Consider the following 26,997-nt stretch of genomic DNA (forward strand, 5'->3'; position numbering starts at 1 on the left):
TTATAAAGGTTGATTTTAGAAGGAAGGAGGCCATGGATAACACATATGTGTATGAGTAATTGATCCTGGTTTATCAGGATGGAATTTGATGGCAGATTTAATATTAGGATCTCACTAATTAATTCAGTTTTTCTATGAATTGAACCAAAAAGTCCTAAAATCTCATGTGTCACAAATTAGCATCAAAAACTGCAACTCCTTTCGTCACATGTCAAATCTGAACAGCAACTAGACAAGTGGACAGGGTCTTAAAAAAAAAAAAAGATCAGAAAAATGTATTTTATAGTAAAATGGCGCCAATTTTTTTGTAACAAATCAACAATTCAGTTATCAAAATTTAGCAAATTTTTAATTTCATTTTTTTCCCATGTTCGTGGCTGTCTCTCCTTGTCAGAGCTGGTGAATGTGAAGCTGAGATCTTACTATACATAGAGTCTCTTGGTGATATCTATCTATATAGCCATGTAATATGTATGTAGCAGCCAATCACAGCTCAGCTTAGATTCATACAGAGCAGCTAATAAAATGAAAGCAGCGCTGTGATTGGTTAATATGGGTAACACTACTACAATCAGCTCATGTATAACTGCCTTATGTATAACAATGGGACATAGTTTTGGCATATGTTGGGCTAATTTGCACCTATGGATGTATATGGCAGGTATGAGGTCACCACCTGGACACTATTATACAAATGTCTTTACTATAGGCCGAAATATTTTTGGCTGTCCTATCAGAAGTTGATATACTGATATATGAGTAACTCACGGAATAGAAGAGAGTCAAAAGGGTTAAATTTGCCATATTTATTATACATTTATCATGTCTCCTTCATTTATTATACAAGATGGCTGCTCTCTGTACTGGGTTGCCATGGAATCAGAATCCTCCCCATTCAACTGAGTTCTAAACATGATATCATACCCGCTGTGATGTCATCACTGCTATATAACTCCCGCTCTGTACCCATAATTCTCTGAGGGTTGTATAGTTGAGGAGTGGAGAGTGAAGAGGAGATTTTTTGCTGTTTTACTGACGAATGATGGAAAGATTTTTTGTAAGTAGACTTTATTTATTGACGGATATCAGGATTATTGTTAGTGGTGAAATTTAGACATCAGGAAATAGACGGTCCGATTGTAATGTAGATAAGGGGAATCCTGGGGGGTGTCGTGCTGGGGCTCCTTGGGTCCACCAGATAACATTATTCTGGAGGACCCTCTTCACATTCAACTAAATAAAAGACCCTTCCAGCTTCCAAATTTAGTTATCTTCTGCTGTATCGTTGTAATCCAGTATAAGGTTGGAGCCTGGGCCCACCAGAGGATCCTCCGATCCTCTGGTGGGACAGTCCGACACGGATCCTGGGGAATATCTGCTCTCATTTTTTGGTTTCTGTTCTACATTTGGGGCATTATTGATAGCACTGTGTGTCCAGAGGAGCACGAAGAAGATTTACCCCCCTGACCCCTGTCCTTAAAGGACATATTATAAAACATGGTGACATCATATCCAGGTCCTAATGTCCCCTCCACCCATTCCAGGTTATACTGAGGTCCTAGATCTGTCATTAGGGTGACATTGAGGTGTCTGGGAGGGTGAGGGGAAGATATAAACCCTGTATCTACTGTGCACTAGTTATAATATGTCACCCCCAGACTCATTCTTACACTTCTCTTGCTGATAACAGTTTAAAATTATAAACTTTATGTGAAGAAATTGCAAAAATTGTATAATTTACTCTAAAAGAAAGATGGTGGATGTGTGTGCTGGTTACCATAGCAATATAATCTTTCTCCATTTACTTTCTCTATCACTGCTGTATACAGCATGGTATTACCCATAATGCTCTGAGAGATAGACTATGTGATATTGAAGATGTTCTAGAGCCGTCTACTACATCTTTACTCATTTCTGGTTATATCAATGTCTCTTTCCACCAATGTCCTCCTATACTCCACTAGTGGTCTCCACCATCTCCGCTCCTGAAGGTCTATGGTTACTTTCCATGATTCCTTCTGGAGACGTCTCCATCATGTGGAACCACAAATAATTTCACTGACCCGAAATTCTGTTCTCTCTCCCCTATAGGATAAACTTACTGGGCGCACCCGTGTCCAAGTCCTGTCCCGCAGGGCACTGGAGCCGGAGGTGAAGCGCACATGGATCAAATCCTACAACGACGGGGTAAATAATTCTAGAGACGTCATCAGCCATCACCACATTATACATAACATGTGATATGTTATTGATCTGAAAGTAATGTTTCTATTTTTATGTCCCACAGCTAGGTCCTTCTCCTGCCTTTTATAATTTGGCTGCTGCTGCACAGGATGGACCAGGAGACCTGACGCCGGAGTCACCTGAGCCCCCCTGCTGGATTGTTAGATCGGTAAGGAGCCATTACTATATAGTCATGGACTCACCATGTCCCATAACTGCTGCTGATGCTATTGATGATGATGTTGGAGATGATGATGAATTGAGGGAAAATGATTCGAATTTGACAATTAATATGTGTTGACAGGAGAATTTCCTTCCACTGGATCCGGCTCCTGAGTGTAGTACAGGAAAAACGCCGCTGGACTTGGACTGCATCATCACGGTAATGTCTCTTCTCCTCTATGATCCACACACGACTTATAGACAATGGGGCAGATTTACTAATATTCTCTAATAGACGCAAGATAAACTAGAGCCTGTTATCAAGTACATGATTTACAAATTTAGATGTAATAGTTACATCTGGTGTCCGCTGTACTTTTCTTAGATCCAGGCACCGTGACTGTGGTAATCTTCTTATATTTGTTATCTATGGTCTCCTTCCTTCTAAATTCAACTTTTAAAATTATGCTAATGAGCCTATAGAACTCTTGGGGTTCTTACCAGAGACTCTCTGTGCTGCAGCCTCACAGACTACTACACTGCCTTCCCCACCTCCTTCTCCCCCAGCACTTCCCTCCAGGGGAGGAGACTGGGTAATGGTCTGTGAAGTTACAGCACAGAGGGACACTGGTAATACCCCCTAGAAGGAAGGAGTCTATGGATAACACATATGTCTATGAGTAATTGATTCTGGTTTATTGGTTTCCACCAATGTCCTCCTATACTCCACTAGTGGTCTCCACCATCTCCGCTCCTGAAGGTCTATGGTTACTTTGCATGATTCCTTCTGGAGACGTCTCCATCATGTGGAACCACAAATAATTTCACTGAACCCGAAATTCTGTTCTTCTCTCTCCCCTATAGGATAATCTTACTGGGCGCACCCATGTCCAAGTTCTGACCCGCAGGGCACTGGAGCCGGAGGCTGAACACACTTGGATTAATTCATACGAGGACGGGGTAAATAATTCTAGAGACGCCATCAGCCATCACCACATTATACATAACATGTGATATTGGGGATATCTGGGGTTCACCTCCTCCATGACATCTTATCAATAAGATGTCATTGATCTGAAAGTAATGTTTCTATTTTTATGTCCCACAGCCAGGTCCTTCTCCTGCCTTCTATAATTTTCCTGCTGCTACTGATGATGGACCAGGAGAGCTGATGCCGGAGTCACCTGAGCCCCCCTGCTGGATTGTTAGATCGGTAAGGAGGCCATTACTATATAGTCATTTAGTGTATGATGTCCGCTATGTGTACAATTTTCGGTGCTTTCCCATAGTAAATCTGGACCCATGTTTATAGTTGAATGGAGGATTCATTTGCTTTCTATCACTCTAAATTTCTGTGTATCCAAATTCTCAACAGGATGAACCAGAGAAAAGAAGATCTACTGGATCAAGATGGAGACAAAGACTGAGGAGCCTCTTCTGCATGGTGAGGAGATCTCCGTCTAGGACATGTATCTCAGCCTGGTGATACATGTCGTGTATCTCAGGATCTCATTCACAAGTGACTGGACTCGTGATACACACATCATCATCAGCTTTCTCTTATGTTTCCTCTGTAGAGCCGGGAATCAGTGAAGGTGACTCCTTCCACGCCAGCTCTCAGAAGACCCAGCACAAAGGACTTTGGGTGCCAAGTGACAGAGGAAGAACTCAGCCTTGGGCCAAAAGTCACCGTGATCCATGTGAAACCCATGAAACATTCCTATATGGTTGACGCTTCAACCCAGGTCGATAAGGATGAGATAAGTTCTTAGGTAGGTGGAACGCACATCAGTACATTGTGACAAGGACAACATCAAGGAGATCTGAGATTCTGCAGATCGGAGTCTTCAGAACTTGTCCAGTGACCTTGCAAATTATTTCATTTACTTCTCTTGTCCCGATATCACACACTATTTTACTATTACATGTCTAGAGCTAAGTTGTTACTGCTCTTAGTTTGGAAAAGTGCATTATGGGAGCTCAAAAAATATATTTACAACATACACTGACTGATTTTTGGCTTTTGCGTTGGATTATATGACCTAATGTGAGACTTTCCAATGAAGATAATCCAGAGATTTTTTTTTTTTTGCAGCTTTCATTCATGAACTTCCTGACTGCTCTGCACTTAATCCCCAAAGATAAGAAGATCTTCTTGACGACCTGTAACCTACCGAACCTGTAAGTCCTGATAGTCTATACTCTGCCACATAGATGGAAACCTATCACTTCTCTACCAGTGAGCAATGTCCATAAGATATTCCCATGTAGGCCGATGTCCATGTGGTATCATCACTGCTACGGACATTTAGATATGGATCATTCCAGGATGGGTCCGGTCTTGTAGACATGTAGCAGCCACTTGATGAGGAATGTATGTAGTGATATATCTTTGTTCTTTCATTAGGCCAAAAGACGCGTCCTCCCGCCCCTATAGACGCGTCCTCCCGCCCCTGGTGTCAGAGCTGGACGTCTATGACAATGAAGATCTGAACATCTACACAAACCTTTATACTGAGGTTTTTGACTTTTGACCATTAAACGGATTATGTCAGTGTCAGGAGACTATGGTCTGCTGTACTGGATCCATGATAAGCTCCACTAACACTCACTTTCTGGTCTCTCCTTGTCCACCTTTTCTATACATACACAGTACAGGGGGATCACCCGAGTGTTATACACAGTACAGGGGGATCACCCGAGTGTTATACACAGTACAGGGGGGTCTCCAGAGAGTTATACACAGTACAGGGGGGTCTCCCGAGTGTTATACACAGTACAGGGGGGTCTCCCGAGTGTTATACACAGTACAGGGGGGTCTCCCGAGTGTTATACACAGTACAGGGGGGTCTCCCGAGTGTTATACACAGTGCAGGGGGGTCTCCCGAGTGTTATACACAGTACAGGGGGATCACCCGAGTGTTATACACAGTACAGGGGGGTCTCCAGAGAGTTATACACAGTACAGGGGGGTCTCCTCAGTGTTATACACAGTACAGGGGGGTCTCCCGAGTGTTATACACAGTACAGGTGGTCTCCCGAGTGTTATACACAGCACAGGGGCATCTCCCGAGTGTTATACACAGTACAGGGGGGGTCTCCTGAGTGTTATACACAGTACATGGGTCTCCCGAGTGTTCTACACAGTACAGGGGTCTCCCGAGTGTTATACACAGTACAGGGGGTCTCCCGAGTGTTATACACAGTACAGGGGGTCTCCCGAGTGTTATACACAGTACAGGGGGGGTCTCCTGAGTGTTATACACAGTACAGGGGTCTCCCGAGTGTTATACACAGTACAGGGGTCTCCCGAGTGTTATACACAGTACAGGGGTCTCCCGAGTGTTATACACAGTACAGGGGGTCTCCTGAGTGTTATACACAGTACAGGGGCATCTCCCGAGTGTTATACACAGTACAGGGGGGGGGGGGTCTCCTGAGTGTTATACACAGTACAGGGGTCTCCCGAGTGTTATACACAGTACAGGGGTCTCCCGAGTGTTATACACAGTACAGGGGGGGGTCTCCCGAGTGTTATACACAGTACAGGGGGATCTCCCAAGTCTTATACACAGTACAGGGTGGTCTCCTTAGTGTTATACACAGTACAGGGGGGGTCTCCCGAGTGTTATACACAGTACAGGGGGGTCTTCCGAGTGTTATACATAGTACAGGGGGGTCTCCCGAGTGTTATACACAGTACAGGGGGTCTCCTTAGTGTTATACACAGTACAGGGGGATCTCCCGAGTGTTATACACAGTACAGGGGGGTCTCCCGAGTGTTATACACAGTACAGGGGGTGTCTCCGGAGTGTTATACACAGTACAGGGGGGGTGTCTCCTGAATGTTATACACAGTACAGGGGGGTCTCCCGAGTGTTATACATAGTACAGGGGGGGTCTCCCGACTGTTATACACAGTATACACAGTACAGGGGGGTCTCCCGACTGTTATACACAGTACAGGGGTGGTCTCCCGAGTGTTATACACAGTACAGGGTGGTCTCCCGAGTGTTATACACAGTACAGGGGGGTCTCCCGAGAGTTATACACAGTACAGGGGGGAAGTCTCCCGAGTATTATACACAGTACAGAGGGGGTCTCCTGAGTGTTATACACAGTACAGGGGGGTCCTCCTTAGTGTTATACACAGTACAGGGGGGGTCTCCCGAGTGTTAACCACATTACAGGGGGGTCTCCTGAGTGTTATACACAGTAAAGGGGGGTCTCCTGAGTGTTATACACAGTACAGGGGGATCTCCCGAGTGTTATACACAGTACAGGGGGATCACCCGAGTGTTATACACAGTACAGGGGGGTCTCCAGAGAGTTATACACAGTACAGGGGGGTCTCCCGAGTGTTATACACAGTACAGGGGGGTCTCCCGAGTGTTATACACAGTACAGGGGGTCTCCCGAGTGTTATACACAGTACAGGGGGTCTCCCGAGTGTTATACACAGTACAGGGGGGGTCTCCTGAGTGTTATACACAGTACAGGGGTCTCCCGAGTGTTATACACAGTACAGGGGGATCACCCGAGTGTTATACACAGTACAGGGGGGGTCTCCTGAGTGTTATACACAGTACATGGGTCTCCCGAGTGTTCTACACAGTACAGGGGTCTCCCGAGTGTTATACACAGTACAGGGGGTCTCCCGAGTGTTATACACAGTACAGGGGGTCTCCCGAGTGTTATACACAGTACAGGGGGGGTCTCCTGAGTGTTATACACAGTACAGGGGTCTCCCGAGTGTTATACACAGTACAGGGGTCTCCCGAGTGTTATACACAGTACAGGGGTCTCCCGAGTGTTATACACAGTACAGGGGGTCTCCTGAGTGTTATACACAGTACAGGGGCATCTCCCGAGTGTTATACACAGTACAGGGGGGGGGGGGTCTCCTGAGTGTTATACACAGTACAGGGGTCTCCCGAGTGTTATACACAGTACAGGGGTCTCCCGAGTGTTATACACAGTACAGGGGGGGGTCTCCCGAGTGTTATACACAGTACAGGGGGATCTCCCAAGTCTTATACACAGTACAGGGTGGTCTCCTTAGTGTTATACACAGTACAGGGGGGGTCTCCCGAGTGTTATACACAGTACAGGGGGGTCTTCCGAGTGTTATACATAGTACAGGGGGGTCTCCCGAGTGTTATACACAGTACAGGGGGTCTCCTTAGTGTTATACACAGTACAGGGGGATCTCCCGAGTGTTATACACAGTACAGGGGGGTCTCCTTAGTGTTATACACAGTACAGGGGGATCTCCCGAGTGTTATACACAGTACAGGGGGGTCTCCCGAGTGTTATACACAGTACAGGGGGTGTCTCCGGAGTGTTATACACAGTACAGGGGGGGTGTCTCCTGAATGTTATACACAGTACAGGGGGGTCTCCCGAGTGTTATACATAGTACAGGGGGGTCTCCCGACTGTTATACACAGTATACACAGTACAGGGGGGTCTCCCGACTGTTATACACAGTACAGGGGTGGTCTCCCGAGTGTTATACACAGTACAGGGTGGTCTCCCGAGTGTTATACACAGTACAGGGGGGTCTCCCGAGAGTTATACACAGTACAGGGGGGGGGTCTCCCGAGTATTATACACAGTACAGAGGGGGTCTCCTGAGTGTTATACACAGTACAGGGGGGTCCTCCTTAGTGTTATACACAGTACAGGGGGGGGTCTCCCGAGTGTTAACCACATTACAGGGGGGTCTCCTGAGTGTTATACACAGTAAAGGGGGGTCTCCTGAGTGTTATACACAGTACAGGGGGATCTCCCGAGTGTTATACACAGTACAGGGGGATCACCCGAGTGTTATACACAGTACAGGGGGGTCTCCAGAGAGTTATACACAGTACAGGGGGGTCTCCCGAGTGTTATACACAGTACAGGGGGGTCTCCCGAGTGTTATACACAGTACAGGGGGGTCTCCCGAGTGTTATACACAGTACAGGGGGGTCTCCCGAGTGTTATACACAGTGCAGGGGGGTCTCCCGAGTGTTATACACAGTACAGGGGGATCACCCGAGTGTTATACACAGTACAGGGGGGTCTCCAGAGAGTTATACACAGTACAGGGGGGTCTCCTCAGTGTTATACACAGTACAGGGGGGTCTCCCGAGTGTTATACACAGTACAGGTGGTCTCCCGAGTGTTATACACAGCACAGGGGCATCTCCCGAGTGTTATACACAGTACAGGGGGGGTCTCCTGAGTGTTATACACAGTACATGGGTCTCCCGAGTGTTCTACACAGTACAGGGGTCTCCCGAGTGTTATACACAGTACAGGGGGTCTCCCGAGTGTTATACACAGTACAGGGGGTCTCCCGAGTGTTATACACAGTACAGGGGGGGTCTCCTGAGTGTTATACACAGTACAGGGGTCTCCCGAGTGTTATACACAGTACAGGGGTCTCCCGAGTGTTATACACAGTACAGGGGTCTCCCGAGTGTTATACACAGTACAGGGGGTCTCCTGAGTGTTATACACAGTACAGGGGCATCTCCCGAGTGTTATACACAGTACAGGGGGGGGGGGGTCTCCTGAGTGTTATACACAGTACAGGGGTCTCCCGAGTGTTATACACAGTACAGGGGTCTCCCGAGTGTTATACACAGTACAGGGGGGGGTCTCCCGAGTGTTATACACAGTACAGGGGGATCTCCCAAGTCTTATACACAGTACAGGGTGGTCTCCTTAGTGTTATACACAGTACAGGGGGGGTCTCCCGAGTGTTATACACAGTACAGGGGGGTCTTCCGAGTGTTATACATAGTACAGGGGGGTCTCCCGAGTGTTATACACAGTACAGGGGGTCTCCTTAGTGTTATACACAGTACAGGGGGATCTCCCGAGTGTTATACACAGTACAGGGGGGTCTCCTTAGTGTTATACACAGTACAGGGGGATCTCCCGAGTGTTATACACAGTACAGGGGGGTCTCCCGAGTGTTATACACAGTACAGGGGGTGTCTCCGGAGTGTTATACACAGTACAGGGGGGGTGTCTCCTGAATGTTATACACAGTACAGGGGGGTCTCCCGAGTGTTATACATAGTACAGGGGGGTCTCCCGACTGTTATACACAGTATACACAGTACAGGGGGGTCTCCCGACTGTTATACACAGTACAGGGGTGGTCTCCCGAGTGTTATACACAGTACAGGGTGGTCTCCCGAGTGTTATACACAGTACAGGGGGGTCTCCCGAGAGTTATACACAGTACAGGGGGGGGTCTCCCGAGTATTATACACAGTACAGAGGGGGTCTCCTGAGTGTTATACACAGTACAGGGGGGTCCTCCTTAGTGTTATACACAGTACAGGGGGGGGTCTCCCGAGTGTTAACCACATTACAGGGGGGTCTCCTGAGTGTTATACACAGTAAAGGGGGGTCTCCTGAGTGTTATACACAGTACAGGGGGGGTCTTCTCAGTGTTATACACAGTACAGGGGGGTCTCCCAAGTGTTATACACAGTACAGGGGGGGTCTCCCGAGTGTTATACACAGTACAGGGGGGTCTCCCGAGTGTTATACACAGTACAGGGGGGTCTCCTTAGTGTTTTACACAGTACAGGGGGGTCTCCTTAGTGTTTTACACAGTACAGAGGGGGTCTCCTGAGTGTTATACACAGTACAGGGGGGTTCTCCTTAGTGTTATACATAGTACAGGGGGGGTCTCCCGAGTGTTATCCACATTACAGGGGGGTCTCCTGAGTGTTATACACAGTAAAGGGGGGTCTCCTGAGTGTTATACACAGTACAGGGGGGGTCTCCTGAGTGTTATACACAGTACAGGGGGTCTTCTCAGTGTTATACACAGTACAGGGGGGGTCTCCCGAGTGTTATACACAGTACAGGGGGGTCTCTCGAGTGTTATACACAGTACAGGGGGGTCTCCTTAGTGTTTTACACAGTACAGAGGGTTCTCCCGAGTGTTATACACAGTACAGGGGGGGGTCTCCTTAGTGTTTTACACAGTACAGGGTGCGTCTCCCGAGTGTTATACACAGTACAGGGGGGTCTTATCAGTGTTATACACAGTACAGGGGGGTCTCCCAAGTGTTGTACACAGTACAGGAGGGTCTCCCGAGTGTTATACACAGTACAGGGGGGGTCTTATCAGTGTTATACACAGTACAGGGGGGGTCTCCCAAGTGTTGTACACAGTACAGGAGGGTCTCCCGATTGTTATACACAGTAAAGGGGGGGGGGGGGGTCTTCTGAGTGTTATACACAGTACAGGGGGTCTCCCGAGTGTTATACACAGTACAAGGGGGTCTCCCGAGTGTTATACACAGTAAAGGGGGGTCTCCTGAGTGTTATCCACATTACAGGGGGGTCTCCTGAGTGTTATACACAGTAAAGGGGGGTCTTCTGAGTGTTATACACAGTACAGGGGGATCTTATCAGTGTTATACACAGTACAGGGGGGTCTCCCGAGTGTTATACACAGTACAGGGGGGTCTCCCAAGTGTTATACACAGTACAGGAGGGTCTCCCGAGTGTTATACACAGTACAGGGGGGTCTTATCAGTGTTATACACAGTACAGGGGGGTCTCCCAAGTGTTGTACACAGTACAGGAGGGTCTCCCGAATGTTTTACACAGTACAGGGGGGGGGTGTCTCCCGAGTGTTATACACAGTACAGGGGGGGTCTCCCGAGTGTTATACACACAGTACAGGGGGGTCTCCCAAGTGTTATTCACAGTACAGGGGGGGGGTCTCCTTAGTGTTATACACAGTACAGGGGGGTCTTCTCAGTGTTATACACAGTACAGGGGGTCTCCCAAATGTTATACACAGTACAGGGGGGTCTTCTCAGTGTTATACACAGTACAGGGGGGGTCTCCCGAAGGTTATACACATAGTTCAGGGGGGTCTCCAGAGAGTTATACACAGTACAGGGGGGGGGGGGGGGGCCCGAGTCTTATATACAGCACAGGGTGGTCTCCCGAGTGTTATACACAGTACAGGGGGGGGGGGGGGTCACCTGAATGTTATACACAGTACAGGGGGGGTCTCATTAGTGTAATACACAGTACAGGGGGGTCTCCTGAGTGTTATAAACAGTACAGGGGGGGTCTCCTTAGTGTTGTACACAGTACAGGGGGGTCTCCCGAGTGTCATGCACAGTACAGTGGGGTCTTCTGAGTGTTATACACAGTACATGGGGGGGGGGGGGTATCCCGAGTGTTATACACAGTACAGGAGGGGTCCACCGAGTGTTACACACAGTACAGGGGGGTCTCCTTAGTGTTATACACAGTACAGGGTGGTCTCCCGAGTGTTATACACAGTACAGGGGGGGGGGGGGTCTCCCGAGTGTTATACACAGTACAGGGGTGTCTCCCGAGTGTTATACACACAGTACAGGGGGGTCTCCCAAGTGTTTTTCACAGTACAGGGGGGGGGGGTCTCCTGAATGTTATACACAGTACAGGGGGGTCTTCTCAGTGTTATACACAGTACAGGGGGGTCTCCCAAATGTTATACACAGTACAGGGGGGTCTTCTCAGTGTTATAAACAGTACAGGGGGGGTCTCCCGAAGGTTATACACAGTTCGGGGGGTCTCCCGAGTATTATACACAGTACAGGGGGGGTCTCATTAGTGTTATACAAAGTACAGGGGGTCTCCTGAGTGTTATAAACAGTACAGGGGGGGTCTCCTTAGTGTTGTACACAGTACAGGGGGGTCTCCCGAGTGTCATGCACAGTACAGTGGGGTCTTCAGAGTGTTATACACAGTACATGGGGGGGGGGTATCCCGAGTGTTATACACAGTACAGGAGGGGTCCACCGAGTGTTATACACAGTACAGGGTGGTCTCCCGAGTGTTATACACAGTACAGGGGGGGGGGGGTCTCCCGAGTATTATACACAGTACAAGGTTGTCTCCTGAGTGTTATACACAGTACAGGGGGGTCTCATTAGTGTTATACACAGTACAGGGGGGGTCTCCTTAGTGTTATACACAGTACAGGGATGTCTCCCGAGTGTTATACACAGTACAGGGGGGTCTTTTCAGTGTTATACACAGTACAGGGGGGGGTCTCCCAAGTGTTATACACAGTACAGGGGGGGGTCTCCCGAGTGTTATAAACAGTACAGGGGGGTCTCCCGTGTGTTATACACAGTACAGGGGTCTCCCGAGTGTTATACACAGTACAGGGGGGTCTCCCGAGTGTTATACACAGTACAGGGGGGTCTCCCGAGTGTTATACACAGTACAGGGTGGTCTCCTTAGTGTTATACACAGTGCAGGGGGGTCTCCCGAGTGTTATACACAGTACAGGGGGGTCTCCCAAGTGTTATACACAGTACAGGGGGGTCTCCCAAGTGTTATACACAGTACAGGGGGTCTCCCAAGTGTTATACACAGTACAGTGCAGGGTGGGTCTCCCGAGTGTTATACACAGTACAGGGGGTGGGGGGTTCCCGAGTGTTATACACAGTACAGGGGGGTCTCCCGAGTGTAATACACAATACAGGGGGGTCTCCCGAGTCTTATACACAGCACAGGGGTGGTCTCCCAAGTGTTATACACAGTACAGGGGGGTCTCCCGAGTGTTATACATAGTAAATGGGGGTCTCCCAAGTCTTATACACAGTACAGGGGGTCTCCCGAGTGTTATACACAGCACAGGGCATACCTCCCAACATTTGTGAAAGGGAAAGAGGGACAAAATGCGATCCCCCTAAGCCACACCCCCAATCACTCCCTGGCCACGCCCCAAATTTCTAGCCATATTATAATAATAAAAATCATCTCAATAAAAAAAAAAAAATTATCCTCGTTGGGATTTGAACCTGCAGTGTCCATGTACAATAATGACATAGCGCCCCAACCAACTGAGCTATAACCTCTGTGATTATCTAGGTATAGAATTTTGGTAACTAAGAACTATGACTACTGTTACACTGTGACACAGATTTAATGCTTTGGTATATAGAGAGGGATCTTCTCAGAGATTATTGTAATTATTGAGACTATTATTATTATTATGGAGATTATTATTATTATTATTGAGATGATTATTATTATTTTTACTATTATTAATAATCATGTCCATAATAATAAAAATAATAAAATTTATAATAATAATAATAGTCTCAATAATTACAATAATAATCTCTGAATAGATCCCTCTCTATAGATCAGGGCAGTAAGTCTGTGTCACAGTGTAACAGTGGCAGATAACACTTCTTAGTTACCAGAAATCCTCAGCTCTGTCTCGCTGGGCTTATAGCTCATTTAGTTAAGGCTCCTGTCTACAGTGCAGAGGGTCCCAGGTTCAAATCTCAGCCTGGGCAAAACTTTATTTAATTAAATAAAGAGCTTGTGTCTGGGGAAGCCCTGGAGACCATATATGGACAGATGCTGATCTGACCTGATGACGTGGTCCCTGCTCTCTCCGCTAAGCTGACACTTCTCTGAAAAGGATTCCCTGCCCGATGTCTGCTCTGGGGAACCCTAGGAGATGCAGTGACCATATATGGACAGATGCTGATCTGAACCTGATGACGTGCTCCCTGCTCTGCGCTAACCCGACACTTCTCTGAAAAGGATTCCCTGCCCGATGTCTGCTCTGGGGAAGCCCTGGAGACCATATATGGACAGATGCTGATCTGAAGCTGATGACGTGGTCCCTGCTCTCTCCGCTAAGCCCGACACTTCTCTGAAAAGGATTCCCTCCCGATGTCTGTAGAAGCCATTCTGTGCTGTGAGTTCAGGCTTTCAAAGTATTTACTATGCGGACACAGCAGGACCTGGGGGGAGAATCCGTGACAATCTCATAGCTGCCCGTGACGCGGGGCAGAGGTAAGAAAAACGGGACTTTGCCGGGACGGTTGGGAGCTATGTTATATTGATAAAATAATCTAAGTCCTTCTTATACCAGAAATCTATACATTGTTATATGAATAGGTTTTGAAATGCAACAACCCTAGATCAGGATCAGGGCAGCCAGAGACCCTCCTTTCTTCACAGCATAATGCTGAAGTAGTGCTATGCAGTGGTAGGTCTGAAGGGGTTAATCAGAGCTACTGGGTCTGATTAGGCCCAGTACAGATCTGATCCAACATTTCCCCCCAAAGGGGGTAACTTGTGCTTGTATAGATGCCCCAGTTACAGGGGAAAACTCGTAAATGCAAAAAATTATATATATATATTGGAGGGTAATGGAAAAACTATTGAGCCTCCCCTCCTACACAGAGCCTACACCCCCGATAGCCACACAAGATGCACTGATTATATCGGGATAGACTTGTAAGCGCATCTTCTGCTTTAATCCAACTAACTATCCAAATGACTACAAATGTGCCACCCACCAATCATTACAGTAGCCACTGGGCTCCTTATACATATCTGAATTGTCATATAAAGTAATCCATGCACTGGGCCAAAGTCTTCTTTTAATTCTAAGTTGTATCAAGATTCTTAAAGGTAACCTACCACTACGATTCTACCTATAAAGGTAACCTACGGGTGGTAGGTGCATGTATGGGACGTGAGAATAGCCGATTATAGAGCTAATCCTCATGCCCCCCCTATCTTTTAGAAAACTTTATTATGCTAACATGTCAATTTGGTTAAGCAGCCACTGGGGTAACCGAGTTCTGCGCATGCGCAGTAGCTCCGGCCTCGTAGCTTGGCCGCGCAGCAGCGGGCCTGATTTCTGTGCATGCGTAGAACTCCGGCTTCTCGGACGAGGGCGCGCAGCTACGAGGAGCTGTGTGACGAAGATGTAAGGGTAGGAGGAAACGAGGCTACTGGGGCGTGGAGTAGCCGCGACGTGTAGCCTCATGTCCGGCAGGACCGTATTTTCTGCTAGGCACTGGAGGCACAGTGCCTAAGGAGAACCACAGGGCGGGGGAGAGGATGTCGAGACCAGGGGGTGAATTTTATTTAAAAAAAAAAAAATTGGGGTACCCAATTGGTGTTGTTGGAGTAGGCTCCACATACTATTTCAGGGGTGGGATCCGGCCAAACTGCCTGCTCCCACCTGTTACTAAGGCAACAGAGCACAGGAGCCAGGAGCAAGGGTAGTATGTTTTTGGGGGTTTTATTTATTTATTGGGTACATAAGGGAAGGCTGTGACTACTAGGGGGTAGCCTGTGACTATATAGAGCATGTCACTACTTGGGGCAGTGCTATCGCTACCTGGGGGCAGCACTGACTAATGGGGCAGGGACAGCCCCAGCTAGTGGTGAATGGAACAGTGCTGTGACTACTTTGGGCAGCACTGTCTACTGGGACACAGGGGCAGCGCTGGCTACTGGGGCAAAGGGGCAGCCCCGGCTAGTGGTGAATGGAGCAGAGCTGTGACTACTTTGGGCAGCACTACCTACTGGGGCACAGGGGCAGCACTGGCTACTGGGGCATAGGGGCAGCACTGGCTACTGGGGAATGGGGGTAGCCTGTGACATACTACTTCAGGAGGGGAACCAACAAAAGTGCCTACTCCCACCCTCCCCACTGTGCTGGAATAGTGTTCCTTATCGTAATTCAAGTTCAGAGCAGTAACACAGATGGAAGCCGCATTCTGATGATGTTTGCAGTTCAAATGAATTGGGCAAAACGCATCAAATGCATATGTGTAATGTAAGTAGTAACATGCGTTTTGTCTTTTAATATAAATAGTGATGACTAACAATGTCACACACAAAACACATGCTGCTGGTACTAAGAAAATGTATCCAGCGCAGCTGCGCCAAAAACCGATCAAGTACGACACAATCCTAGCCCTCACCCCTGTTAAATACCTGTCAAAGCCGCGCAAAGCCTGAAAACAGCGCAAAGTCTGACGAAAGTGAGCAGCGCGACCCTTAGTAAATAAGCCCCATTGTGTGAACGCAGCCTGAAGCAGTATTTGAATCTAATTCTAACATTGAGACTACTCCAGGGTCCGGTGCTGCTCTCTTCTAGTAACATGCTGGGGGCTATGGGCAGAGGCGTTAGCTTGACGGCACCAATAGGGGGCGTAAGCAATGAGAGTGTCTAGGATAACACCAACACTTAATACAGAACCACGAGGCTGAGACCGAGCTGCTAGGGCACCCCTAGCCCTTTCCATAGAACATTGAAAGAAAGAACAAGCCCCTATGCAGGGATCTGGGCCTGTAGCGACGGGATTACATTTTTTAGCTCTCAGAATAGTCCTGAGAGCTAAATGACATGTCCAGCAGTGGCCCCGCTCAGAAATTACATGCCCAGCAGTGGCCTTCCTCAGTAATGCAATGCCCAGCTGTGGCCCCACTCAGAAATGCATTGCCCAGCAGCCTCCCCTCATAATGACATATCCAGCAGCCTCCCCTCAGTAATGTAATGGCCAGCAACAGCCTCCCCTCTGTAATGCAATGCATAGCAGCCTCCCCTCAGTACTTAAATATCGCCATACTTACCTCCCATGTTCCGGCTTCCTCTTCTCCCTTCTCTTCCAATGTCCATGCACCCTGCTTGCACTGCACTATTCAGCAAACACCCAGCGGTTAGACCAGTAATGGGTGTTAACCATTTAAATGCCATTGGCACGCCCCCAAAGGCATTTAAATCATGGCAGGATTGTTGCTCCCAGTGACATCTTCGGGGAGCAACAATCCGTTGCCATGACAGTCTGTAGACATTGTCATATCTGAAGAAATGTTACAATGTACTAGTGCCACAGTATAACAGATCAGTAACTCCACCATATCCTGCAGTAGAGCTGTATTGCAGTATATGGTAGGAGCAATCAAAAGCCCTAGGGTTAAAGTACACTGGGGGTCTGCAAATACTTGAAAATAAAAGTTGGAAAAAAATAAAATAAATTTTGAAAAAAAATTCCCTAGAACTGATTAAAAAAATTAATAAAATCAGAAACATGTTAAATGTCGGCAAATCCCAAAGTCCTGATCTATCAAAATATAAACATGCTTATTCCCGGTGGTGAACCCGGAAACTAGCAGCCAAATGTCCAAAACACCACTTTTTCGCCATTTTGCAACTCAAAATTTATTATAAAAAGTGATCAAAAGGTCATAGAGTCACAAAAATTAAAAAGTTATTATGTCCCATTAAAAAGACACCTTACACAGCTCTGAAAAAGTTATTAGCAACAGAAGATGGTGAAATGAAGACAATGGGGCACATTTACTAAGAAAAGTGCAGTCTGTACTATGTACTCTGTACTCAGATTCAAGATTTCTGGTGCCCGTTCTTCATTTATCTGGTGCCCCTTGCACTGCCTCGACAGAGTGCACCACTTATTTTTGGTGCACCTATCAACATAGGGTATGCGACACAATTCTGTTGGACTTCTCGCGCGCAGTCCGACTGAGCAGCGGAACACACCCTTCAGTGCAGAAATTTGCGTCACATGAAGAATAGTGCAGCCGCGCCACAAATGGCCATATGTGACACAGTTGTGGCGCAGACACTTCTTAACCCCTTCACGACTTGGCCTTTTTTAGTTTTTTCACTTCCATTTTTCACTCACCAACTTCAAAAATCTATAACTTTTTTATTTTTCCATGTACAGAGCTGTGTTATGGCTTATTTTCTGCGTAACAAATTGCACTTCATAGTGACGGTATTTAATATTCTATGGTGTGTACTGGGAAGCGGGAAAAAAATTCCAAATGCAGTGAAAATGGTGAAAAACCACATTAGTGACGTTTTCTTGTGGGCTTGGATTTTACAGCTTTCACTCTGCGTCCCAAATGACATGTCTACTTTATTCTTTGGGTCGGTACGATCACGTGGATACAAAATTTGTATAGGTTTTATAATGTTTTCATACATTTAAAAAAATTAAAACCTCCTGTACAAAATATTTTTTTTTTATTTTGCCATCTTCTGGGGCCAATAACTTTTTCATACTTTGGTGCACGGAGCTGTGGATAGTGTCATTTTTTGAGAATTTTGATGGCGTTTTCATTACTATAATTTTTGGGACTGTGCGACCTTTTGATCACTTTTTATTAATTTTTTTATATTTTTCAAAATAGCAAAAAAAATGCCATTTTCGACTTTGGACGCTATTTTCCGTTACGGGGTTAAACATAGTGAAAAAACATCATCATATTTTGATAGATCGGGCATTTTCGGACGCGGCGATACCTAATGTGTTTATGATTTTTACTGTTTATGTATTTTTATATCAGTTCTAGGGAAAGGGGGATGATTTGAATTTTTAGGTTTTTTTATTATAATTTTTTTTTTTTTAACTTTTTTTTATTTTTACTTTTACTATTTTTCAGACTCCCTAGGGTACTCTAACCCTAGGGAGTCTGATCGATCCTATCATATACTGCCATACTACAGTATGGCAGTATATGTGAATTTTACTCCCCATGCATTACAATGTGCAATTAGCACATTGTAATGCATGGGTTAAAACGAAGTAGCCTCAGGTGTTCGGAACACCCGAGGTTACCATGGCGGCGCCATCTCTTTGAAGCCGCCGGCAGCATTGCCGGCGGCGATCACGGAGAAAACACCCGCGATCGGTGCTAGCACCGATCGCGGGTGTTACCGGTAAGCCTTTGCTGCAATATGCAGCAAAGACTTACCGGCTATGGAGAGGGCTCGGCCCGCGAGCCCTCTCCATGCACCGGGACCCGGCGCGCGCCATACTAGTACGGCGCGCGTCGGGAAGGGGTTAAATACATGTGCAAGCAGTTTGCAACTAAAAGAATGCGTAACGTCAGACAGAAAGATGAGTAAATGTGCCACATTTTCTTGCGTACAGGCTTTAATTCTTTAAACGGCACGGTGGCTGAGTGAGTAGCACTTCTGTCTTGCAGCACTGGGGTCCTGGGTTCAAATCCCACCCAGGTGAACATCTGCAAAGAGTTTGTATGTTCTCTCCGTGTTTGTGTGGGTTTCCTCCGGGTCCTCTGATTTCCTCCCACACTGTTTAGATTGTGAGCCCCCTGGGGACAGGGACCAATTTGTCATGCTTTGTGCAGCGCTGTGTAATCTGTAGGTGCTATATAAAGAATTATTATTATTAAACACAATAAAACCTGTATAAATTTGTCATCCCCGTTACCATAGAATAAAGGAGACACGTCATGCAGTAAGAGCTGTCCGAACCAGAGAGTAAATTTCACTGCATGTGGAATTTTTTTCCAGCTTCCCAGGACACGGCATGGAAAATGAAATACATCCAATAGAAAGTAGAATTTGTTACGCAGAAAACAAGCCCTCACACAGCTCTGCCTACAGAAAAATTCAAAGGTTATGGATTTTTAGAAATGGGCCGCATTCTTAAAGAGTTAATGTAAGAGGATGGGGGTTGTGGAGTTTGTGATCATGGTGATCAGTCCATTCATTTCTTGCATAGTAATTCATTCTTCGCAGCACAAAAGAGGGCGTGGCACACAAAACCAAAAAAAGTGGGCGGCGCGTCATGGTTTGGGACTTTCTTGGAGTCCTCCTACGGCCCCTCCTTCCGCTCAGCCCCGCCGCCTACAGGACGCAGTCGGCACAGTTACTCTAAGCGTCGGAAGAAAACCAGTCACGTGAGCGCTCGCTACGGCACGTGACGCTTACGTCAAGCGCGGCTAGACGTGCCCTTCCGTTCTGTTCCTGAGATTTACGCCACGAGCGAGACCCCGCCCCTTGTAGCCGGCTCACGTGACCGCCCACAAGCCACGCCTTCATATCTTCTTTCCCCATCTGCTTCCCGTTCCCGGTGGTGGAGGTCCTGACAATGTACGTATAATGCGGCTGTACTGCTCCTCCTGCTCTATACAGTCACCGCTGCAGCTGGGGGTTATAACCATGTATCGCATGTCCAGAGGATTGTGCCCCATTTATAATCCTGCTCGGCACTTTTGGTGGAATCCCTTGGCTGCTTCTCATCATTGTGCCCAGCATTGCATCAGCAGGGGGTGATCCTAGGATAGTGGGGAACCAGCAATGTCCATGGGGTGCAAATCTGCTCCAGACTGCATTGTGTGAACTCTGCCTGAGGTCCCATGTAATTAACATTACCACCCAGAGGGAGGTCACTGGGTCACACCCTGTGATCACTTGCGGGGTCTTGGCCGTAGTCCCCACAATTGACTCTTCCTGATGGTGTGTATGTGTGGCCTGATTTGCGTTTTCCCGACGTGTTACCCAAATATTTCCGATTTTCCCTGTATTGCCCCAGGTTTTTGGCGCACGCGATCGGATTGTGGCGCATCGGCACCGGCATGCAAGCGACGGAAATCGGGGGCGTGGCCGACCGAAAACCTGATGGATTCGGAAAAACCGCCGCATTTAAAAGTGTCGCTCGACAGGCGCTTACCTTCACTCAGCCCAGCTTGGTGTACTCCAGTGCGTTCCGATGCTCTTCAGTGCAGCAGCGACATCTGGTGGACGTCGGAGGAACTGCCTTAGTGAATCGCCGGAAGACCCGAATCCGCCGCTGGATCGCGAATGGGCCGGGTAAGTAAATGTGCCCCATTGTGTTTGAAATGTGTCTTGAAACGCAATACAAGCGCAGCACGGAAGTGTAACTCACAAACGCAGATGTGTTTATACATAAACGCTTGCTTTTAGGAACGTGTGTTGCTGGTTCACATAGTGCAGTGGTGGCGAACCTATGGCACGGGTGCCAGAGGCGGCACTCGGAGCCCTTTCTGTGGGTACCCATGTCTTCACCCCAGAACACCTGACAGAACTCAAAGAATCTTCCTGCAGTTCCTAGCCACTTAAAAGATGCGGCTTTCAGACATATTTTGATACTTGCTTCTCTCCTTAGAACTGTAGGAAGAGGGAGAATGAGTAGACGGGGCCGAGTTATCTTTGGGGGTCCTCCTGCTGGCCCCACGATTCTCTGTGTACAGAGGGACACTGTAAAGAAGCTAAAATGATGCAAATTTTCCATCTTTCTACAGTGTTGATGTCCTCAGGAGGCAAATATGAAGTTGTTTAACAGGGAGCAATAAGTTACTGCTTTAATTTTTTGGTTGGCACAATAAAGGGGGTTTTGGGTTCAGTTTGGGCACTCGGCCGCTAAAAGGTTCGCCATCACTGACATAGTGCAAAGTGTTAATGCGACCTTAGGATATGTTCACATTTACATGTTCCCTCCAATGTGTTTTAGGGATATTCATACTGGAGCAATCCCGTTCTGTGTCCATACACTGAAATCCCAGATTCCACAGGTTGTTCAGTAGCAAACTATCGGAGCCATTCTGGTTTCAGTTCTCTTACAGCAGTGAAGAAGAACCTTTTGGAGACTAAGTTTGTGGTGTACAAGCTGTAAAATAGTCACAATTACTTTGATTATCTCCCCTTATATGCCACCTCCACGGCAAGTGGGCGTGAATTGGAGAACAATTGGCAACTGAGCGTTCCTGCGCAGCCCCCCGCCAGCACTGGAGCGCCGGTGTATGATAAATCTCCCCCTAAGTGGTCAAACTACAACCCAGTTATTTGTTGCAAAGTGCTAACACAGCAATTTCAGCAGTAACTCATTGCTATCGCAGCTTTCAATCGTATCAGCACTGTGAGGACACCAATACGTTAGAAAGGCGGAGAAATTTGGATTATCATTGTAGCTGCCCTTCCGTTACCCCTGAACAGATAGCAATGTGGGACCAAGAGCAGGGGCTCCATTGATGATCCAGCTCTGTCTACACCTTATTGCTCCTCTTGCAGTTTCAAGCAGCTAAAGTTGTGTTGATGCAGAACATCCTGGGCTTTGAGTCCGGTCTGGTGAGCTCTGTGCTGGTGGAGCAGACTGGGTGCCCACAGAGAGGGCTCTGAGTGCCACCTCTGGCGCACGTGCCATAGTTTTGCCACCACTGCCCTCCAGCTTCTCTATAAATGTGATGGACAACCTGTACATGTGAACACCCCCTTACTTGTTTGCACATTTAGTTATGTGAATCAGAATTTTTGGAGAGTAGTCAATCCAGTCCTGTGTGCCCGCTCATTACATCGACAGCTGTGTCCTGCCTGCGCCAAGTGTGGGCGCCTGCCCTGTCTCAGACTCCTGGACACCTAATATGAAAAACTGCTCTCATATTTGAGGCAACAAATCTAAGCATCTGGGCCATTGTTTAGTTTCCATGGTGATTTATCCAGGATTTTCCCAGTCCTAAGCGCCCTCCCATGTGTCCACCGTCTGCTACGTTGTGCTCCGGACTCTCATCCACGATGATCTGCTAAAAATGTATATGTATTTTCTTCTCCCAGACTGCAGATTCCTCGTCCTGGTTGTATATGATAGCGGCATTATGACCACCCTGGACGATAAGCTGTTGGGGGAGAAGTGTCAGTACTACTACAGCAGTAGCAGCGATGACGAGGACAGTGACCAAGATCGGAAAATACGGCAAAGCGGTGCCGGGGAATCTGATGGAGCGAAGGAAGGAAGTGCAGTCAACACAGGTGATGAGAAAGTTACCGGATCCTAGATGTTCAGTACTGAACAGTTTTATAGATCTGCTGCTTGCTTCCTTGTTTACTTTCTGTGGATAAGAAATGGTCCATGGTCTTGTGATGTCACACAAATGCATGGCTCGTTATATCCCTGGTCATGTGATGTCACACGGAAGCATGGCTTGTTATATTCCTGGTCATGTGATGTCACACAGGTGCATGCTCATTATATCCCTGGTTATTTGATGTCACACAGGTGCATGGCTTGTTATATCCCTGGTTATTTGATGTCCTACAGGTGCACGGCTCGTTATATCCCTGGTTATTTGATGTCACACAGGTGCACGGCTCGTTATATCCCTGGTTATTTGATGTCACACAGGTGCATGGCTCGTTATGTACCTGGTTATTTGATGTCCTACAGGTGCACGGCTCGTTATATCCCTGGTTATTTGATGTCACACAGGTGCACGGCTCGTTATATCCCTGGTTATTTGATGTCACACAGGTGCATGGCTCGTTATGTACCTGGTTATTTGATGTCCTACAGGTGCACGGCTCGTTATATCCCTGGTTATTTGATGTCACACAGGTGCACAGCTCGTTATATCCCTGGTTATTTGATGTCACACAGGTGCATGGCTCGTTATGTACCTGGTTATTTGATGTCCTACAGGTGCACGGCTCGTTATATCCCTGGTTATTTGATGTCACACAGGTGCACGGCTCGTTATATCCCTGGTTATTTGATGTCACACAGGTGCATGGCTCGTTATGTACCTGGTTATTTGATGTCATCCAGGTGCACGGCTCGTTATATCCCTGGTCATGTGATGTCACACAGGTGCACAGCTCGTTATATCCCTGGTTATTTGATGTCACACAGGTGTACAGCTCGTTATATCCCTGGGCATGTGATGTCACACAGGTGCACAGCTCGTTATATCCCTGGTCATGTGATGTCGCACAGGTGCACGGCTCGTTATATATCCCTGGTCATGTGATGTCGCACAGGTGCACAACTTGTTATTACACACAGCCCTGATTACTCTGTGATATAACGAGCTGTGCACCTGTGTGACATCACATGACCAGGGATTGGTTTATATCCACAGGAAATTACAATGAATCTTACTGTAGAAAGACACCAAGCAGAGACATATAAAACCGTGAGACACGTTAACAGAAAGTATATACGTCCCCCATACGTTCGTGTAAATGTTGCCCAAAAGATATCAATTATGTGCAGATGCTTAAAATAGTTGTCCGACTATCAGAAAAAATTAGCTGGGGAGGACTTAAAAATAAATAAACCTTTACTCGCATCCTCCAGAGGAGGTGAGTAAAGCTTTATTTAAAAAAAAAAAAAAATAATAAAAAATGTGGACAACCCCTTTATCTGTACCAGTATATGGGTATGGTCTGTATATACAGAGATTTCCTGACTTACACGCTGAACGTATCTATATGACTCGTGTTGAAGCCTTGCTATGATAATAATGTGTAGTAATACGCTTTACCATGTGTAGCAGTCCATAAGGATGACAATTATGTATTGAGCTTTGCTGAATACAAACATCCTGTAAGTAGTCAGTGGGGCGGAGCTGATCAATGCAAAATTCTTTCAGGAGCTGCCACTCAGCTTATGATGTCCCATAAGGCTACATACACATCGGGTGGGAGTGAGATATCACCCCCCTCCCCACAGGGTGCACATTCCCCCTCTGTACAGGTCCCACGTTGATCTCTACTTCTGGTTCTCTCTGAATTCGCAGAAAATTGGCAGTGCCTGATCTCCGCTAATGAGACCCGCCCTGATCAATAATCCATACACCAGTTCGGCTGTTTCATGCATTTTCATCCTGCTGGTGGTCAGAATTTGGGGTTTAATTCTCACCCAGATGGTTTTGACTTTTTTTTTTTAAGGTCCAAAAGGCGTCATTAATGACTGGAGACGCTATAAGCAACTGGAGACCGAGCAAAATGAGGAGCAGAAGCGCGAACTGGAGCAGCTGGTGAAGAGGTTGTCTATGACCTGCAAGTCCCAACTAGATGAGGAGAAGGATAAGCAGCAGCAGAAAGAACTGGAAGAGAAGCTACACGGGAAGGTAAATCCTGTTACATAGAATGGAGTTAAAGGGGTTGTCTGGAGGCTGAAAAACATGGCTGCTTTCTTCCTCAAACGGCTTCTCTCCTGACCATGGGTAGTGTGTGGTATTGCAGCTGAGCTCCATTCATCTCCATACAGCTGTGCTGCAATACCAGCACCAACCATTGTGAGGTAGAGTGATTTTTGGGAGAAAGCAGCCATGTTTTTTTTTTTTTTAACTCCAGACAGAGGGATTAATTAGATTTGGGAAATCTACCATCAGGATCTACTATAGAAGTACGTTCCTGACGGTATGATTTCTTTACAGGACTCAGGATTTCCTGTGTCCAGCTGGCTTATAGTAGATGGAGGGGGCCGTGCAGACTGTCCAAATTCCTACTGTCACAACTACTGCCATATCATTGATCATTGATTGAAGGGGTGTGCCAAGGACATCCGCCTGCCCCTCCAACCACTTCCATGAGAGTTGTTATGACGGGGGCGTCACAGGAAGTCCGAATCCTGCCACCCCAGGATCACTTGACTTTAACAGAGTATAAAATGGGTGACCCTAGTCAATTAAATTTAGCAAACCTCTTGAAGGGATGTTCTTCTAACATAAAAAATAATTCGTATACCAATTTCATTTCGTATCCCCCATTTAAAAATGTAGAGTTGAAATCATCTTGCGCCCCAGTGGCTCTGACCCGTACACTGAAGGTCCACTGATTCTAGGTGCATTTGTGTGATGCCTTATTCTCCTAGTAATGGCCGTCGGATTCATTTATATTTTTAACAATTATTGGATATTTAGAGATTCTCTTTGTTTCTCAGATGACGATGCAGGAGTACAATATGCTGAACCAGGACGACGATGAGGACTTCTTGGAGCAATACAGGAAACAGAGAATTGAGGAGATGAAGCAGCAGCTCTGCCAGTCGCAGGTCTTCAGGAAAGTGTTTGATATCAGCAGTGGTGAGGAGTTCCTGGACTGTGTAGATAAGGAAGACAAGAACACCCTGGTGATAATACTCATCTATGAGGACGACATCCCGGGGGCAGAGGCCGCCATTGGTAGCATAATGTGCCTGGCATCGGAGTACCCCGGGGTAAAGTTCTGCAGAGTAAAAAGCTCCCTTCTGGGCACCAGCAGTAAGTTCACCAGTAATGCTCTGCCCGCGCTGCTGGTCTACAAGTCGGGGGAGCTGATTGGTAATTTTGTTCGTATCACGGATCAACTTGGCTCTGATTTCTTTGCGGTCGACCTGGAAGCATTTTTGCACGAGTGCAGCTTGTTACCAGAGAGGGATGTGGTGCGCTCGTCTATTTGTAACCCATCCATTCAGTGCTATAGTGATGACAGCGACCTGGACATAGACTGAACACAATACCACCCTCCCCTGATACTTTGTATATAGATACATCTTCATTTATACCTTTATTTATAATGGCTAATAGCGGAACCCGTTGTAGCAAAATGTTTTCAATTCTTTCTAGTTTCAATACATTATTTGACTTGTATCTCCTGTTTTGTGCCTCATTTACTGGAAGGCTCAGGGCTTTATGGCGACTTCTGGCTGCATGGGTTTTGTGGTGGCATAAGAACAACTTTCGTGTGTATATATATACAATTTATATTTGATGTTTGTTTACAGCTGAAACATACTATATAATGGGTAGGTTCATACCTTGCCTTTTGTATACAGCAGGAAAGCTGTCCTACAGGCTGAGCCCTTTCCATACAGCACAAGTGTTTGCTGCAAATGCTTGCACTGGCCGCGGGGGATAGCCACCGAAATGCTGGCATTTAAATCTATGACCTGTGGGCGCCACCATGTTCGATCAGATCGTCTCTCACCATGACCCTAATATGTGAGGGGGATCTACAAACTTTTAAAAACCAAAAAGTTAAAATTACCTCACCTTTCCTTATAAAAATTTAAAAAATCATTCACATAATGGGTATTGTCGTGTCCCAAAATTCCCAACCTATCAAAATATGAAAACTGTTATTCCTAACAGTGAACTCCATAACAAAATAGCTCTCAAATGTCTGAATTGCTACTTTTTCACCATTTGGCAACTCAAGAATTAGAATAAAAAGTGATTTTGAAAGGTTGTACAGTCCCAAAATCCAGT

General features: G+C 46.7%; 2 protein-coding genes across 3 annotated transcripts; both read left to right on the forward strand.

Annotated features, from left to right (window-relative positions):
• The first annotated feature begins 886 nt into the window (after positions 1-886).
• LOC140077003 (uncharacterized) lies at positions 887-4,980 on the forward strand. 2 transcript variants are annotated; one of them, XM_072123832.1, is made up of 10 exons: positions 894-1,057; positions 2,092-2,187; positions 2,288-2,392; positions 2,528-2,605; positions 3,250-3,345; positions 3,494-3,598; positions 3,761-3,829; positions 3,963-4,157; positions 4,481-4,566; positions 4,793-4,980. In XM_072123832.1, the coding sequence occupies exons 1-8, from the start codon at positions 1,040-1,042 to the stop codon at positions 4,155-4,157; spliced, it is 762 nt and encodes a 253-aa protein (XP_071979933.1). In that variant the 5' UTR covers positions 894-1,039; the 3' UTR covers positions 4,481-4,566; positions 4,793-4,980. The 2 variants fall into 2 exon arrangements, with proteins under 2 accessions (XP_071979934.1, XP_071979933.1); XM_072123833.1 differs by lacking the exon at positions 2,528-2,605 and having other exon boundaries at positions 887-1,057.
• Positions 4,981-19,948: 14,968 nt separating this feature from the next.
• PDCL (phosducin like) lies at positions 19,949-26,379 on the forward strand. The gene is made up of 4 exons (XM_072123584.1): positions 19,949-20,104; positions 22,583-22,777; positions 24,695-24,876; positions 25,692-26,379. The coding sequence occupies exons 2-4, from the start codon at positions 22,624-22,626 to the stop codon at positions 26,238-26,240; spliced, it is 885 nt and encodes a 294-aa protein (XP_071979685.1). The 5' UTR covers positions 19,949-20,104; positions 22,583-22,623; the 3' UTR covers positions 26,241-26,379.
• The last annotated feature ends 618 nt before the right edge of the window (positions 26,380-26,997 follow it).

This window comes from Engystomops pustulosus, chromosome 9 (genome assembly GCF_040894005.1).
Source record: "Engystomops pustulosus chromosome 9, aEngPut4.maternal, whole genome shotgun sequence".
NCBI classification, from domain to species: Eukaryota; Metazoa; Chordata; class Amphibia; order Anura; family Leptodactylidae; genus Engystomops; species Engystomops pustulosus.